Raw genomic sequence first — 15,648 nt, 5'->3', positions numbered from 1 at the left:
TCCTACTCAGTCTACAAGGAAGCCAGCTGAAGTGTAGTGTGTTAATTCTTCCACGGTCTACTTTTAAATGGAATGACTTCAGTTATGAGAATTTCGGAACGGTGGCAGGCTGTGGAGAAAATAAATGTGGGGGCAGTTTGGATCTGTCCTTTTGCAGATCATAACTGGCCTCTCTGGGGAAGCTGATCTTGAAAAGCGTTTCGTTTTACTATTTATAGTAAGACTCTCAAACACGATGGATTGAATAGCAAAAATTTATATCTAAATTATCTGTTGACTATTTCTCCTAAATAATATGTGTGTGTGTGCGTACACGCACGTTCATGTGTGTACTATGGAGAAGGGTGGGAGAAGATATTCTAGGAGGTACATTTCATTGGTGTATATATTCTTTACAGACGTTCTTAATATTTCATAACTCACCAGCCTTTTTTAATAGGGTGAAACTGTGTCAATGGCCCCTAGAAAAATGCACATAGGTTTTGTGGATCCTATAAAAACCATCCATAAATTCTTTAGGGGTGCATGTAACTCAGATTTAGAAACCCTAGAGTAGGGGAAAGATAACAGTATATTTGCACTGTAGATATACTGGTGCTATTTCTTAGAGATATTTGCTGGAAAATTGTACAAAACTTTAAAAAGATGACTTTCTTTTTTTTAAATAATTTTTTTAAAACTTTTATTCATTTTTAATAGGGAGAGACAGAGTGACAGCAGGGGAGGGTCAGAGAGAGAGGTAGACACAGAATCCAAAGCAGGCTCCAGGCTCAGAGCTGTCAGCACAGAGCCCGACATGGGGCTCGAACCCACAGAACCATGAGATCATGACTTGAGCCGAAGTCAGATGCTGAACTGACTGAGCCACCCAGGCGCCCCTAAAAGGATGATTTTCAGTACAATGTGAAATTCACTTTTGATAACTTATAAAAAATGTTCAAAAGCTCCACCTACTTTAGCTACTGAAATTTACATTTTGTTAAATAAGAATTTGTAATCTTGAGTGGAATGCATATGTATTGTTAACCTTAAATATAAAACTACCCATTGTTTTACCAGCAAAAATGGGCTTATTCGGGAATAGCAGAGAATTGCAATTTGCTGTGGCAAAACCATAGACAAGTTGGGAGAACAAAGGAGAGGGGCAGCTCCTCTGCGGAGGAGAGGGAGAAGTTGGGGATGCTGTTATAAACAAAAAGCCGTTGGCGTAAACTGGTTGCTGGAAGTATAGTGGTTTTTCATTGGCTGAGTTGTGACTGTCTCTCATTGGCTGGTCTGTTGCCAGGGGGAGGAGGTAAGCCTTTCTTCCTCCGGCAGAGATGGTCAAGTGGTATCTGTGTGCAAGGTCCAGCTCTTCCTCTTGGGGCTACAGTTGGCAAGCGGTAGGACGTGTGTGCCCCCCCTGCTGGCCTCCCAAGTCCATTTTAGTGAGATTTCCCTTTGGTAATTTTCACAGTATATACATATTTCAGTTCCCTTAAAACCTTGAGAATGAATGCCTTTCCCATTTCAATTTTTCTTTCTCTTTGCCAGTCAGCCTACTAGGACAGAACGCCACTCTGATGTGATTGGCCACCAGTTAGCAAACTCATCCACATCCTTTTCAGATATTTTTAGTATGAACCCTCTTGTCTAATTTTTGACTCTTCCTGTAGCCTTTTCCTCCTGCCTGAATATATGCTTTTCTGATCACCTGTTTCTTATCTGCAGGACCTGCCCCTCTTCAAATCTTACTCATCCTTCAGAAAGTTGAGATGAATTCTCTTCTTGCCCCACAAAGTCCGCCTGTCCCACCACGTGCACTGTGTGGCAAATGACATGTAAGGCCCTCCCAAGTTTCTTAGACTCTGAAGGGCCGACCTTACATACATCATGACTAGAGCGTGGGAAGAAGGGAGACAAAGAACTAGCATGGATTGACGTCCTACTCCCTGTCTGATAGAAGCCACAGGCCTGGAGCCATCAAGTAGCTGGAGCTGGAAGGTGGCTGGCTTTTCATGGCCTCCAAGCTTCTGTGCTCACCACTGCCCTGCTGCCCCTCCCAATGATGTAGGTGTGCGGTTTAAATATCCCACCCCTGTCCATCTAGGAGGAAGCTTGGCCCTGGATCTTAACATATTCAGATGGAAAAGCAGGGAGAATTCCAGAAGTTAAAAGGCACAGGTGTTATTCTTAGAGGGGGCCTTCCCAAAGCTACTGGTGCAGGTTGTGTGGATTTTTCTAGCCATGGGCATTTATCCCCCACTCTCTGTCTTCCTCATGTAATTACCCCCTTCCTTGGCATTGAAATGTAAGATGGGGAAAGAAGAGAAGCAGCCCTGCGTGCTCTCTTGCTGAAGTCATTCTTAACTGCAAAAGAAGACACAGACTGTTGGCAAAGCATGTTGTGTTTGTGTATGAATTTGATGTCTCCCTCTTCATGTTAATATTCGAGGATTGAGCGGCATCCGCCTGGGTGGCTCAGTCGGTTAAGCGTCTGACTGCGGCTCAGGTCATGATCTCATGGTCCGTGAGTTCGAGCCCCGCGTCGGGCTCTATGCTGACAGCCCAGAGCCTGGAGCCTGCTTTGGATTCTGTGTCTCCCTCTCTCTCTGCCCCTCCCCCTACTTGTGCTCTGTGTCTTTCTCTCTCTCTCTCTCTCAAAGTTAAATCAACATTTTAAAAAAATATTCGAGGATTGAGTGTGTGTGTGTATCATATAACGATATTTAAGAGCCTGGAATAGCTCTTTCTATGACACCGAGCTTGCTTTCTGCATTGATTGAACTTTGGTTTTGTTTTCACATTCTCTTCCTTCTCACCGTGTCTCAGAACTTCTTCGGCATCTTTTTCTAGAGAAATCTCTGTCCTCTGCGTGTCCTTCCCTACATGTCACTCCCTTCCAGGCCATCGAATGCCACTGCCTTTCCTGCCAGTGCTGCTTCTCTCACCCAGCTCCCTGCTTAAAGCTGTTCGCTGACATCCTGCCTTGCTGGCAGTGAAGTCTCAGCCCTGGACTGTAATTCCCCAGGTATGTTCCTAAAAGAATTCCGGCTTTGGAAGCCCTCCTCAAGATTGTGTAGACCATTGCTTGGTTCTCTCTGGGCAGTTAATAAAAGATTCAGAAATCAAGTAAATTTTGCACCCTCAGAGGAGCAGAAATCCGTGCTTGTCAGCTTTCTAGGAGATTTGTTTGGCCTCGCGTACGCATTTTTTATAGCCCAGGGACATATATTTTTGCATGTTTGACTGTATACTGTAAAATCTGCCGTAACGCTTGCTTGTAACTTTTCTTCCCTGATTTTTGTGGAATTGATTATTCTCAAGGTTGCTGAAAGAGGAGGGTTTTGTTTTGGGTTTTTTTGTTTTGTTTTGGTTTGGTTTTTTGGGGTTTTTTTGTTTGTTTTTTTTGCAGTGAATTAAGTCAGGATATTTTTGGTTAGTAAAATTACTTAAGCTGCAGAACCTTAAGGAGGCCCGTGATAGGATACAATAAATGTGTACCTCTAGGTGTGGTGCTTAGTAAATACTGTTGATTAGCTGAAAGTAGCATTGCTGTTGTCGTTTGTAAAGCTAATAATGGTTTGGGGGATGTTGGCCTTTATTGGGTGGACATGTAGATATTTTGGTATTTTACTTTTACCTTGAGGAACATGTAGATCCTTTTAAATGAGAACCTGTTTTACTGTTTCATAAACTTTATGTTTTTAAATAACCCATAACTACTGTAATTCACTGTTTTAATAGCTGCTTTGGGGAAAATCCCATGAAATCTGTAAAGCTGGTTAGCATTAGTATACTTTTGAACTAAACGTTCTTGGGCTAAGATATAATTAGTTCGTTACCCACCTTGTGTTTTTGGCCAGAAAACAAAAGTCATTAATCACTATAAATACAAATGACCTTTTTCGCATATAAAATTCTGAAGAGCGTAATTATTTGTATGCGAGACTAAAGAGATTCTTCTTTACAGGTAATCATTAAAATGGCATTCAAGACTGTGATTCCTAATTTGCTAGAAGAATTGGCATCTATATAATGAGTCTAGACGTCCTGTCTGTGGTAGGAATAGACGAATGTCCCTGTTACCGAGGATTAAAGGGGCTGTCCTTTTACTCTGGCCAGGAACGCCCCAAGTTCATATTCATGTGGTTTCTGTTCTTTTGGTTTCTTCCCACCTTACCTCATTCAGAGTACAGGGGGATGGATGGTAGTTGACCAGGACTGAATTCATCCAATACTGGGGCAAGGAAACGTTTGCTTTCGCCACTTATGTGATCTTTCTTCCCTCACTGTACGGAGAATGAATAATCTCACTCCTTTGGATGTATTCTCATGGTTTTCGTAATTTTTCTAATAACTTTCTTGTAGCACTTTATCTTAGGGATCTAATAACTGGCCTCATTTAACTACCTGCCACCTTCCCTTATCCTTCTCTGTTAAAGAAATCTTACAAAGCAGCAGAAGCATGTCAAAGTCTAACCGAACATGTTCATTTGTTATGGCAATCAAGTCTCCTCTTTTTAATATAAATATGGGGTTTGGGGAAAGGTTTGGGGAAGGAGTGCTGTCTGATTTATTTTGCTCTGCCTTATCCCACATGGTGGTGTCTTTGGGCTTTGTGTGGCCTGTGGGTCAGTGGCACTCTGGAGATTGGCACGAGTTGGTAGCGTTTCACCCGTTGCAGGGCCAGGAGCACACCCACCACTGGGCCATGTGCTGGTCTTAGCCCTGCCTGTGGACAGTGGTTCCTATTAAGAACCCTCTCTGAGTCTCCCTCTTTGGACCCTTGGGGCGGGTGGCAGTCCCTCCCTGGTTTCCCATGTGGAGGCAATGGCTGAGCCCTGAATTCAGTTTTACAAAGAGGCATGCAGGCCGAATCCTCTTGGCCTTCATGCTATAGCCTAGTGCCTTTCCTTTGTAGGAATCTCCAGATTAAATAAAACCCCCCAAAGCAAAAAAGCCTGGTGTTTCTGCAAAAATAGTTAGGCACAGCGTAGTTCTAAGTACTCAGAAGTTTGGTGGAAGGTGGCGGGTAGGGTTCACAACTCCGGATTTCATACCCGTGCTTATGATGAAAACCTACATGTGTTCTGAGCGGCTTCCGGCTTCCCAGCAGCCGTGGGTGGTAACGTGGTGCATGGTCTATTGCTGCCCTTTTGTAGCTGAAGAGGACCCGGCTGTCGGTGCCAACCATATGGCTCTAAAGACCAATGCCTGACCCGCCGGCCCTTCCGTGGGCTGCACACAGGCGAGCGCCTGTCCTTATGTTTTGCAGGGTGCCTGCTGCTCCCAGAGCCTGTCACTCTTCTCAGTTTTGTTTCTTTGCCTCGGGCCACAAGATGCTTTTGTTCGAGAAGCCCCCGGATTGGCTGCACCCCAGCTGGTCTGTCTGTGCTGTCATTACCACCCAGCATTCTCCATTTAATTCTCCGTGTTTTGACGGCCAGAAGTGTAGCAAGGGGCATCTCTTCATAGGACCACGCTTGGTCATGATGAAGTTGCTGCTGAGTGACTTAATTCGATGAACTAGGGAATTCAGAACTTTGCCTCTTACGTTGTTCTTTTTCCTCAGTACTGATTGCACCATAAAGATTTGTATGGGTGTCACTGAAGCAAATGAGAGTTCATCCACCCGACGCACAGCAGACCAACAAAAACTGACCAAGTTTTTGCAGTGGAAGAAAGTAAGCTTTATCTGTTGGTCTGGTGCCACCCAAGAGAGTTAGGGGGCTAATACCCCAAAGTCCTGAACTCCCCAGTAGCTTACAAGTGAGGATTTTTTTAAGTTCATTTATTTTGAGAGAGAGAAAAAGAGTGGGGGAGGGTCAGAGAGGGGGGAGGAGAGAGAAAATCCAAAACAGGTTCCATGCTGTCAGCTCAGAGCCCCACGTGGGGCTCCATCCCACGAATCCTGAGATCATGACTGGAGCTGAAATCAAGAGTCAGACACTTAACTGACTGAGCCACCCAGGTGCCTCATGAGTGAGGATTGTTTTTTTTTAATTAAAAAAGAAATTTTTTTTAATGTTTATATTTGAGAGAGAAAGAGAGAGAATGCGAGCGGGGAGGGGCAGAGAGAGGAGACACAGAATCTGAAGCAGGCTGCAGGCTCTGAGCTGTGAGCACAGAGCCCTGTGCGGGGCTCGAACTCACAAACTATGAGATCATGACCTGAGCCGAAGTCAGACGCTTAACCAACTGAGCCACCCAGGTGCCCCACAAGTGAGGATTTTTAAGGGCACGGTTTGAGGCAGGGGTCTTCTGAGAAGGTGGATGCTGTTGATTGGAGGCCCATGAAGTCACGTTAACAGATACTGCTTAGTTACTTCTGGTGCTACTTCATCTGCTCCCATGGAAGGGGTTCCATCCCAAGATACTTGGAATCTGAAAGATACCTCCGTTCTTCATGTTGGAGATTTCATTAGGGGCATTTGGTGCTTCTGTGTTGAGGGCGTTGCTGGTTAGCTGCCTGTATGTGCTCAGGATAACTGGGTACGTGTGTAAGCTAGTGGGGTTGTGTATTTCCTGTTCCTTTGAGTGATAAGCAGGAAGTCCCGCCTCTTGGGCCTGGTTCTGTGTGTGCCAGGCCCAGCTGTGCCTGGGTGCCATATGACCTCTAGTGTTCCTTTTTTCCTCTGAACTGAGGATGTGGATGCTAGCTTCCTGGGGAAGCAGAAGCTGACTGGAAAGTATAGGATTATAGCCCCCAGGTTGGGTGGGTCAATCAACCATCTAGATTGCCTTTTGTGGGTTTTTTTTTTCCCCCACTTTTCATCAACTCAGAGTCTCAGTAGCTTAGTGAGGTGACAGAGAAGTCTTAATTTGGGTGATCTTACTTAGCATTATATCGTGAAGGAAGGGACATACGTACTGGATTAATGATTTTGATGTCCCCAGTAAATTAAAAGTTTTTCGAACAAAGCGTGGTTGTCCCTGGACCAGCAGCATCAGCGTCCCCTGGAAACTTGTTGAAAATGCAGAATCTTGGGCCCCATCCCAAGCCTACTGAGTCAGGAACTCTGTGGTTTTCATTACCCACCCCCCATCTGTGCTGTCAGAAGCCTTCCAGTAATTCCGATGTACTCGAATTACATCGAAAGTTTGAGACCCCCCCCCCACCCTAGAGCAGCATTATCTAGAACTTTCTGCAGTGAAGGGAATGTTTTCTATCTGTGCTGTCCAAACAGCAGCCACCAGCCATTTGTCATGTGGCTTGTGTGACCAGGCAACTGAATTATTAATTGTACCTAATTGCAACTAATCTAGATTTAAATTTATTTCTTTTTTCTTTATTTGTAATACTTTTCATCCAATTCCCTTCCCTCCACCCATCTTCCGCCTCTGGTAACCATAACTCTGATCTCTTTTTTTCTGTGAGTTTGTGTGTGTGTGTGTGTGTGTGTGTGTGTGTGTTGTAAGCTTCCACGTATGAGTGAGATCATACCGTTTTCGTCTTTCTCTGACTTACTTCACTTAGCATGATGCCTTCCAGGTCCATCCATGTTGCTGGAAATGGCAGGATTTCCTTTTTTATGGGTGAGCGGTGTTGCGTTGTGTATACACACACCCCATTTCATTGTCCATCCACGCATCGGTGGGCATCTTGGTCCCTGTGACTAATGCCGCAGTGAACACGGGTGCAGATATTTTCTGGAGACAGTGATTTCATTTCCTCAGGATGAATACCCGGAAGTGGAACTGTCGGATCATATGGTAATTCTAGTTTTAATTTTTTGAGGGACGTCCATACTGCTTTCCGTCGTGACTGCGCCTTGGACAGCCCAGCTCCAGAGTGTACCTGTACTTTTTTTATCGTGTGGATGAACTAGTAGGCTTTTAAAAACAAGTTACTGGTTACGGAATTGTTAATTTTACATCCCCGAACAAAATGCTCCTCAAGTGAAGGTCCGATTGCCATAACAGTCGTTTCTTCAGGTTTTTCCATTGCACAAGACAGCTGACTCTTGCTCGCTACTGGGTCAACTGTTGATTAGAGTTGGAGCGCTCTGGCCTGTCCATTGTGTCCAGCGAGTGGTTTCTGAGGCTTCCTGCCAGAGGGAGCCTCGCAGGGGGTGTTAATGTAGGAGATCAGGCAGGTCCCCTTCCGGCCCTGACTGGGGAGCCCACCCCGGGACTTGGGCCGACTCTCGTCGGGTTGTCCCAGAACTGCAGAGGCCGACTGCTAAGTCTGGCTGGCTCATGCTTCTCACGTCAAATGAGAATAACGTTCAAGTTCTAGATTTAGGAGGCCTTGAAGGAAAAGAGGCTCCTGCTGGGCTCGTTAGTCTGAATTGTTAACTGCCAGAAGATGACTTGAGGCTAGTCCCTGGGTATAGCTCCTGGGGTGGCAGGACCATATCTTTGTCACCTTTGCTAAAATACAGCGGAAACTCTGGCCCGAGTGTTGCCAGTGGTCCTCTGATCCTGTGACTAAAGCAGAATGTGGCGTTTAGGAGCCAGGGAACACCTGAGAGCGGTCAGGGACCTCTCTCTCAAACGTGGCAACTGGAGTCTTAAAATCAAAGCAGCCGTTTTTGACAGAAAATGACACTCAGTGCTCTGTCACAAGCAAAGTTCTACATGACTGAGCTTCCTAATTGAGGACCTCATTTGTTGCATTATTTAAATCCATATTGTTGATTTTCTTAATCCAGCTCTTTGGAGAATCGTAGAATGTTGAAGCCAGGTGGAAGAGAACTTAGAAAGGGTCACAATCCAGCCAGGACTCCTGTGTCCACACAGCACACGGCCCTCTGTTGCCCTTGTGTACTCAGCTCCTTGTTGTCTCTAGACTTTGTGCTCAGCTGGGGTCACAGTCACAAACAGAACAGATCGACGAAAAGGCATGTTGCAAGGGCGTAATTAGAAATACATCGGGGCGTCTGGGTAGCTCAGTCAGTTAAGCATCTGACTCTTGTTTTGGGCTCAGTTCATGATCTCACGGTTCCTGAGTTCGAGCCCCACTCTGGGCTCCATGCTGACAGTGCGGAGCCTGCTTGCGATTCTCTCTGTCTCTGTCTCTCAAAATAAATAAACTTTAAAGAAAATGAATCTATCGATGCTGACCATTCACTTACATTTTGAAATACTTCATGCTAATGTGTCAGGCAGAGATCTTGAAAAATTTCACCAGAGTATTCTGACCGGTGACGTATTAGTGCCATTTTTTTCCTAAAGACTGCATTTGTTCATGTTGCATGTGTGTATAATTTAGTTATTGCACAGCTCATATTGTTAACTGGTTCTTTTTTTATGTATAATTTCATTAGAATTAGTTTTCCAAGCCCAAGAGCTGTTTCCCTTTATCTACTCTGAGACTTCTTTTGTAATTTACTTTCTTTAAATAGATCACCTTTCTCACTTTAATCCCAGACGTATTGAAATGCTAGGTGTTAAAAGTGTGGCTCTATACACATCATAAGCATTCTCTAAATACTGGCTGAAAGAGTGGATGCTATCCCATCCAGCCAGGTCTGAATGTTAATGTCTTCTGATTTTTGCTACGGCCAGGTGGCGGGAATTCTGTAATTGAGAGAGAATATTAGCTGTGTAATGTTTTTCCCTTTTTAGCTTGAATGGAGTCTCAGCAACAAAATTCATATGCATACAAAAGGCTGGGAGAAGTAGAGTAAATTGAATGTAGGGTTATTGTTTGTGTCCACAAAACAAAGCCCTAAATCACATTTAGCATAATTTGTGGTTTTAAATTGGACTGATTTAGCAAGGAGAGTGAAATAATCTCTCATCCTGTCAAAAAGGCGATACCTTCAGACCAGCATTTAATTGCATTGGCAGAGTAACTTGGGGAAGGCAGCAGTAATTCTGGCTGCATTATTCTTGGTTTGTGGCTAAATTGAGATCATCATTTTCTCCTGGTTGCACTAACTTTCTTTATTGCTCTTCAAACTAATCAGATGAATGCGGTGAGAGAAGCTTAGTGGTAGCTGGAGGGTGCACAGGGGAAAAGGGTGAGGTCCCCGAGCAGGGCTGACTAGCAGGGCTGTAGTCTTCAGTAGAGCTGTGCCTTACACACTGAACGTTGTGGGGGAGAGAAGAGTCAGCTGACAGCACCCAGCGACTCAGCAGGTGCACCTGAGTGAACTTCTCTGCGATCCTTTATGTAACGTGAATGCCGTTGATTCCCCAGAAAGTGTCTCCCCGACCACACACCTATAAATGTGCTTTTAAGGCCAAACTGTACAGGTAGGGCTTCTATGCATTCATGTTGGTATCCAAGAGTACACTTTCTGGAGGTTAATTTCTAGCTGCCTCAATTTTCCCATGGAAACCCACCCTTTTATCTCCTCCCCAAACCGTCCCCTTGAGTAACTGTCTGTGCCTTGTGCATTTTCCATCGGGAACGCTGCCACCTCCCAAGTGTCTGAATCCAGACTGATTCATATTCCTCACAATCCCTTCCTCCAGTGAAAGCATTTCCCTTGCCTTTACCAAGCCTTCTTCCCTCTAACGGAAGTCAGATCATCGATACCTTAGACATTTTATGAAGCTGAAATTGAGGACTCAGAACTGTAACGAACAGTGTGCCTGCCCTCCTTATTCTTGTTCCGTGGGAGTTAGGCACCAGAGCTCCCGCAGCGGCTCCCTCCTTAACTATTTCAGATGTCTGTTTGGAATCGGATGTATACCTTTGTAGTGGTTCTAAGTAAAGGTGCTCCTGGTTTTTCCCAGTCTGCCGGAGCGCGCCCTGGAAGGTGTTGGGATGGGAAGTAAAGGCACTGACATAAGACATGACCCTTTGTTGTGCTATACCCAAGGCCCATGTCAGTGGTTTCGGTAACATGGGTAGTCTTGGTGTTAGAATTGACATGAACCGTGGACAAGCCAACGGTTTGTATCAAATGTTTGTAGGAAGGCTGGATTAGCGTTGGGGGGCATCTGTTACAGATCTCCTTGCTACCAATGGAGAGTTAGTACTTTTGAGGTAAAGATGCCTTTGGCCTGCAAGTTGATATTTGCAAGTATATGCTCTAGGGAAGGAAGACTCTTTTAGGTCCTCATTGGTTTATCTTAACCTTTGATCTGCATGCTAGTATTCATATCATGCTACTGAGTTGGTTTTTCATATTTCTGTGTAATAACAGTGCATTGATCTGTTGCTAATCTGATGTAAAGTGTGTGTGTGTGTGTGTGTGTGTGTGTGTGTGTGTGTGTGTGATCGATCAAGGTGTAAAGACCAGAAACCAAAATCATGAAAGAGGTTGGTTGAATATTTCATCATTTGAGGTTGAACTTACATTGTGATTTAGTGCAGTGTAAAGACGAACAGCTCTTCATGTGGCCCCTGGGGTGGCTCACTTAAGTGTCCGACTCTTGATCTCAGCTCAGGTCATGATCTCATGGTTCATGAGTTCGAGCCCTGCATCAGGAGGCTCTGTACTGACAGTGGGGAGCCCGCTTGGGATTTTCTCTCTCCTCTCTCTCTCTGTCCTTACCTACTCATACTCTATCTTTCAAAATAAATAAAAATGAACTTTAAAAAAAGAAAACAGCTCTTCAGATAATCAGATTATTGAAACACCTTGATGAATGTATCATTAACCAGGAAGGGCTTTGGCGTTTACGGTCTTCCTTCAGGTAGAGGTGCAAGGAAACCCAAAGGAAGAAAACAGTCGTACTTGTGAGGCATCGTATGGCAGTTATAAAAGAATTTATGCTTTGGAATATTCACCTATGGGCTATTAATGGCAGCCTAAAATTCTCTCTTGCCCTTTAAAGAAGCGTTTTCATTTCTACTCGATGGTGAGTTGTGAACCTAAGAAAAACCTACAAAAAGTAATATGTATGTATATGTGAATCAGATGGTCATACTGGAGTTTCATCTCTCTTTCCTGGGCAAGAAAAACACAATGTGTTGCTGGCGTTCCTTACGCAGAGCGAGGTTCCTGTATTCACACCCAGCATCTTTGTTTCCCTAGCTGTGCCGCCAAACATAGCAGAGCTGAAGAATTTGGAAGTGCTGAACTTCTTTAATAACCAGATTGAGGAGCTGCCCACACAGATCAGCAGCCTTCAAAAACTCAAACACCTGAATCTGGGGTGAGTATCCCTGGAGGAGAAAAGAACAGAAGAGGAAGAGGGGGAGGGCGTGTGCAGGCTATGAGCACAGGAGGGACCGTGTCTGTTACTGACTTCTAATTTCTTTTTGTGTGGTAGGACTTTAACAAAAGTTTTACTGCTTTTAATATGTCTTTTCAGTGGGCTGCATTATGCGTATCTATTACAGAAGTAATTGCAAAGCTAATTGTTGGTGCAGTAAGGGAGTGTGTGTGTGTGTGTTTTGTCATATTTGGTTTCTAACAAAATTTTATTTCAGTTACATTGACTGGAAAGGGACTTATTTGCATAGCGTTAACTGTTCAGACCAGTTGCAGTGTGGTTGATTTTTCTCTCTGTTTTAAGTAGAAATCGTTTACAAAGCATCTTCCTTCCACAGAAGTGGGGGGGGGGGGAGGGAAGATACATTTCCGAACACTGCTCCATTGATTCTTACAATTCTTTTATGTAGTTGAGAGGTTATAATCCTGTGTCTTTCTTTATACAAAGTTGAAGAGAGGAGGTTCGATTCAGCTGAGGTGGCAGAACCAGGTAGCAGTGAATAATAATAATAATAATACATCTGTTGCTTTCCAGTTTTCAAAGTCCTCATGCCGGGATTTGACCCTCTCAACAATTATGAGGGACGTAGGGCGGGCAGTAGTTTTCATTTTGTGGAGTGGAAGTCAGGCCCTTTCCGAGAGCCTCAGTGACTCTTTCCTGATTGCCCCTGAGCTTAGTGACCGAGCCAGGCAGAGGACCCCATTATCTGGGGTCCAGCCCTCTCCACGAGACTCCATAGATGCCACCAGAACTTGGGCTTCTGAATCCCAGCTTCATTGTTAAAGCTGTGAGGTGAAGCTGTCCACTCATGCTTCATCCGCTGTGTGAAGTTGCATATTCATTAAATTATAGCCATTAAATGCTTTAGTTAAGCTAGTGATTTACATGGAATGGTGATAGAAGCTAGCCAGGTATTTATCAATTTCATAGGAAGGAATCATGAAGAAAAAAAAAAAAACATCTTATTCATGGAAGGATTTTTAGTTGAGCATATTCTTTCTAGGGGGAGTTTGGTTAGAGACTCATTTGATGTTCACTCTGCTTAGGATATAATCTTGGAAAGATCCATGAGCATTCTCTTTCCTAATGTCTGAGGGGAAGTAGAGCTTAAAGGAAAAGGGGAATATGACTTAAATCAGATGGCTTTTACCCCTACACATATGGAGATTGTGTACCCATCTGGTAAAACAGAAAAGAAAGGGTCCCTCATTTATATCTTTGTTTTGGGAATTATTAAGTCTTGATTTTAATTTGTACATAAGCAAGAAGCTAAAACTAGATGTGTATACTAGCTGTACAAAACTAGGTACATTCTTACTGTTAATTTTTGATTAATTGGTTTAATGAGTCATTTATATATAAGGTGCCAAGCACAGTACCCAGTCCGCGGTAAGCAGTACCTAGTGTTGGCTGTGTCCATTGCCCTCACCGTCATCATCACTTTCTTCCTTGTTTCATTTACTTCAGGACTATGTAAGTGTCTCATCTGTGTCAGGAACCTTGCTAGTATTGGGGTTCAGTGGTGAAAATCACAGTCCCTGGCCTGAAGTGTGGGGGCGGAGCCAGCTGTAAATGAGCAGTGACGGTTCACAGCCACGTCCCTGACATGCTGGAGGTTGTCTGAAGGCAGGTGGGAGAGACCGCCAAGGGGGTTAGTCAACGGGTGAGGTTGTCTGAAAATTCCCATAGGGGGCAGTATTTGAGCCAAAATTTGATGCATGGAAATGAATTTCTCTGACTCAGAGGCGGAAGGAATGCATCCCAGGCTGCAAGAATGACATGATTATGGGGCGCCTGGGTGGCTCAGTCGGTTGAGCATCCGAATTCGGTTCAGGTCACGATCTCGCGGTTCAGGAGTTCAAGCCCTGCGTCGGGCTCTGTGCTGACAGCTCGGAGCCTGGAGCCTGTTTGGATTCTGTGTCTCCCTCTCCGTGCCCCTCCCCCACTCATCCTGTCTCTCTCTCTCTCTCTCTCTCTCTCTCTCTCTCTCTCTCAAAAATAAATAAGCATTAAAAAAAAAATTTTTTTTTTAAAAGAAGGACATGGTTACAAGCTGAGAGTACTGCGTGTTCCATGCAAATGTTCAGTGTTGCTGAGTGTAAAGTGTGAGGCAGGAAGCGGTGAGGGAAGAGGTGCGGCCAGGTAAAGAAGCACGAGTGTCTGCTATTTCGTTCCTGAGTATTTCCTGAGCTCCCAACTATGTGCCAGGCACTGTTCTAGGTAGTAGCCATCCAACCTTTATGGAGCGTTCGTCACAGTTGGGGAAACCAACGATAAATAAATAAATGTCTACAATGGCAGGGTGGCCCTGGGTGCCAAATAAAGGCGCTCTGATTTTATCCTGCCGACCATGAGGAGCTTTTACGGCAGAACAGGAGGTATGAGAAAAGATTGGATTTTTGTAGTAAAGGTCATGCGGAGGGGAGGTTGGGGTAAGAAGCAGTCAGGACACCCCTAAGCACGCTGAATTAGTGTTCCAGGTGAACTAGGGCAGTGGCAATGCCCAGCCAGGAGAGGGGTTTTGTGTGAAAAATACTTAAGAGCTAAAACTCACAAGACGGTCACTGATGGTATGGGTGATGCCTGGGGGTCTGTCTGGGCAGCTCAAATAAAGATGGGGACAGCTGTGGGAATAACATCATGAGCTCAGGTTTTGTTCAGTTGGGTTGGAGGTACCTTAGGACAGAGTTAAAAAGTTTTCTTTTTTTAGTCAAACGCATCTTAGTTCCCTCTCTGTTGTCTTTGGAGCTGTTTGCATTTTTGGCTCTCGGTGTTTTATTCATTGTGTAAAACTTTCTGTGTATTTAATTACATTGCTACATAGATGGAATTGTCAAAGTTTGAACAAAAATTCTTAGCTCTCTGGGAGAGGAATTAACATGAGTTTCAATAAAGGATATTTCTGTTCTCAAATGGCATAAAGAATTATACCTGCATAGCCCTGTTTAAGGAGAGTTATAGAGAGAGGACTCTTTAGAGGAAGCAGTCTGAATAAAAATAGACACACAGGAGACACCAAAAAACTCAACACGAAAAAACCCCAAATAATCCAGTTAAGAAATGGGCAGAAGACATACACAGACATGTCACCAAAGAAGACATTCAGTGGCCAAAAAACACCTGAAAAATGCTCAACATCACTCATCATCAGAGAAATGCAAACCAAAACCGTAATGAGACATCCCCTCACCTCTGGCAGAATGGCTGAAGTCAAAAACACAAGAGACACCAACTGCTGGTGAGGATGTGGAGAAAAAGGAACTCTCATGCCCTGCCTGTGGGAATGCAAACTGGTGCGGTCACTGTGGAAAACATTTGAGGTTGCTCAAAAAATTAAAAACAGAACTACCATATGATCCCGTAACCCCACTACTGTGTATTAGTACCCCGTACTACTTTCATACCCAAAGAATACGAAAACAGTAATTTGAAAAGATAGATGCACCCCTATGTTAATAGCATTATTTGCAATAGCTCAAATATAGAAGCCGTCCTTCAGTAGATGAAGGAATGATGTGGTGTGTGTGTGTGTGTGTGTGCACGTACTTC

The 15,648-nt window shown here is 44.3% G+C and overlaps 1 protein-coding gene across 9 annotated transcripts in view; it reads left to right on the top strand.

Moving 5' to 3' along the window:
- Positions 1–15,648, top strand: part of RSU1 (Ras suppressor protein 1) — a 355,401-nt gene that overhangs the window by 46,004 nt on the left and 293,749 nt on the right. For all 9 annotated transcript variants that reach the window (XM_019833992.3, XM_045060946.1, XM_019833993.2 and 6 more), the window contains one exon: positions 11,919–12,039. In XM_019833992.3, the coding sequence (XP_019689551.1) occupies positions 11,919–12,039 (121 nt within the window). The remainder of the gene's footprint in view (positions 1–11,918; positions 12,040–15,648) is intronic.

This window comes from Felis catus, chromosome B4, assembly GCF_018350175.1.
Source record: "Felis catus isolate Fca126 chromosome B4, F.catus_Fca126_mat1.0, whole genome shotgun sequence".
NCBI lineage: Eukaryota > Metazoa > Chordata > Mammalia > Carnivora > Felidae > Felis > Felis catus.
The sequence above is the reverse complement of the archived record's forward strand: the minus strand, read 5'-3'. Positions and strand labels throughout refer to the sequence as shown.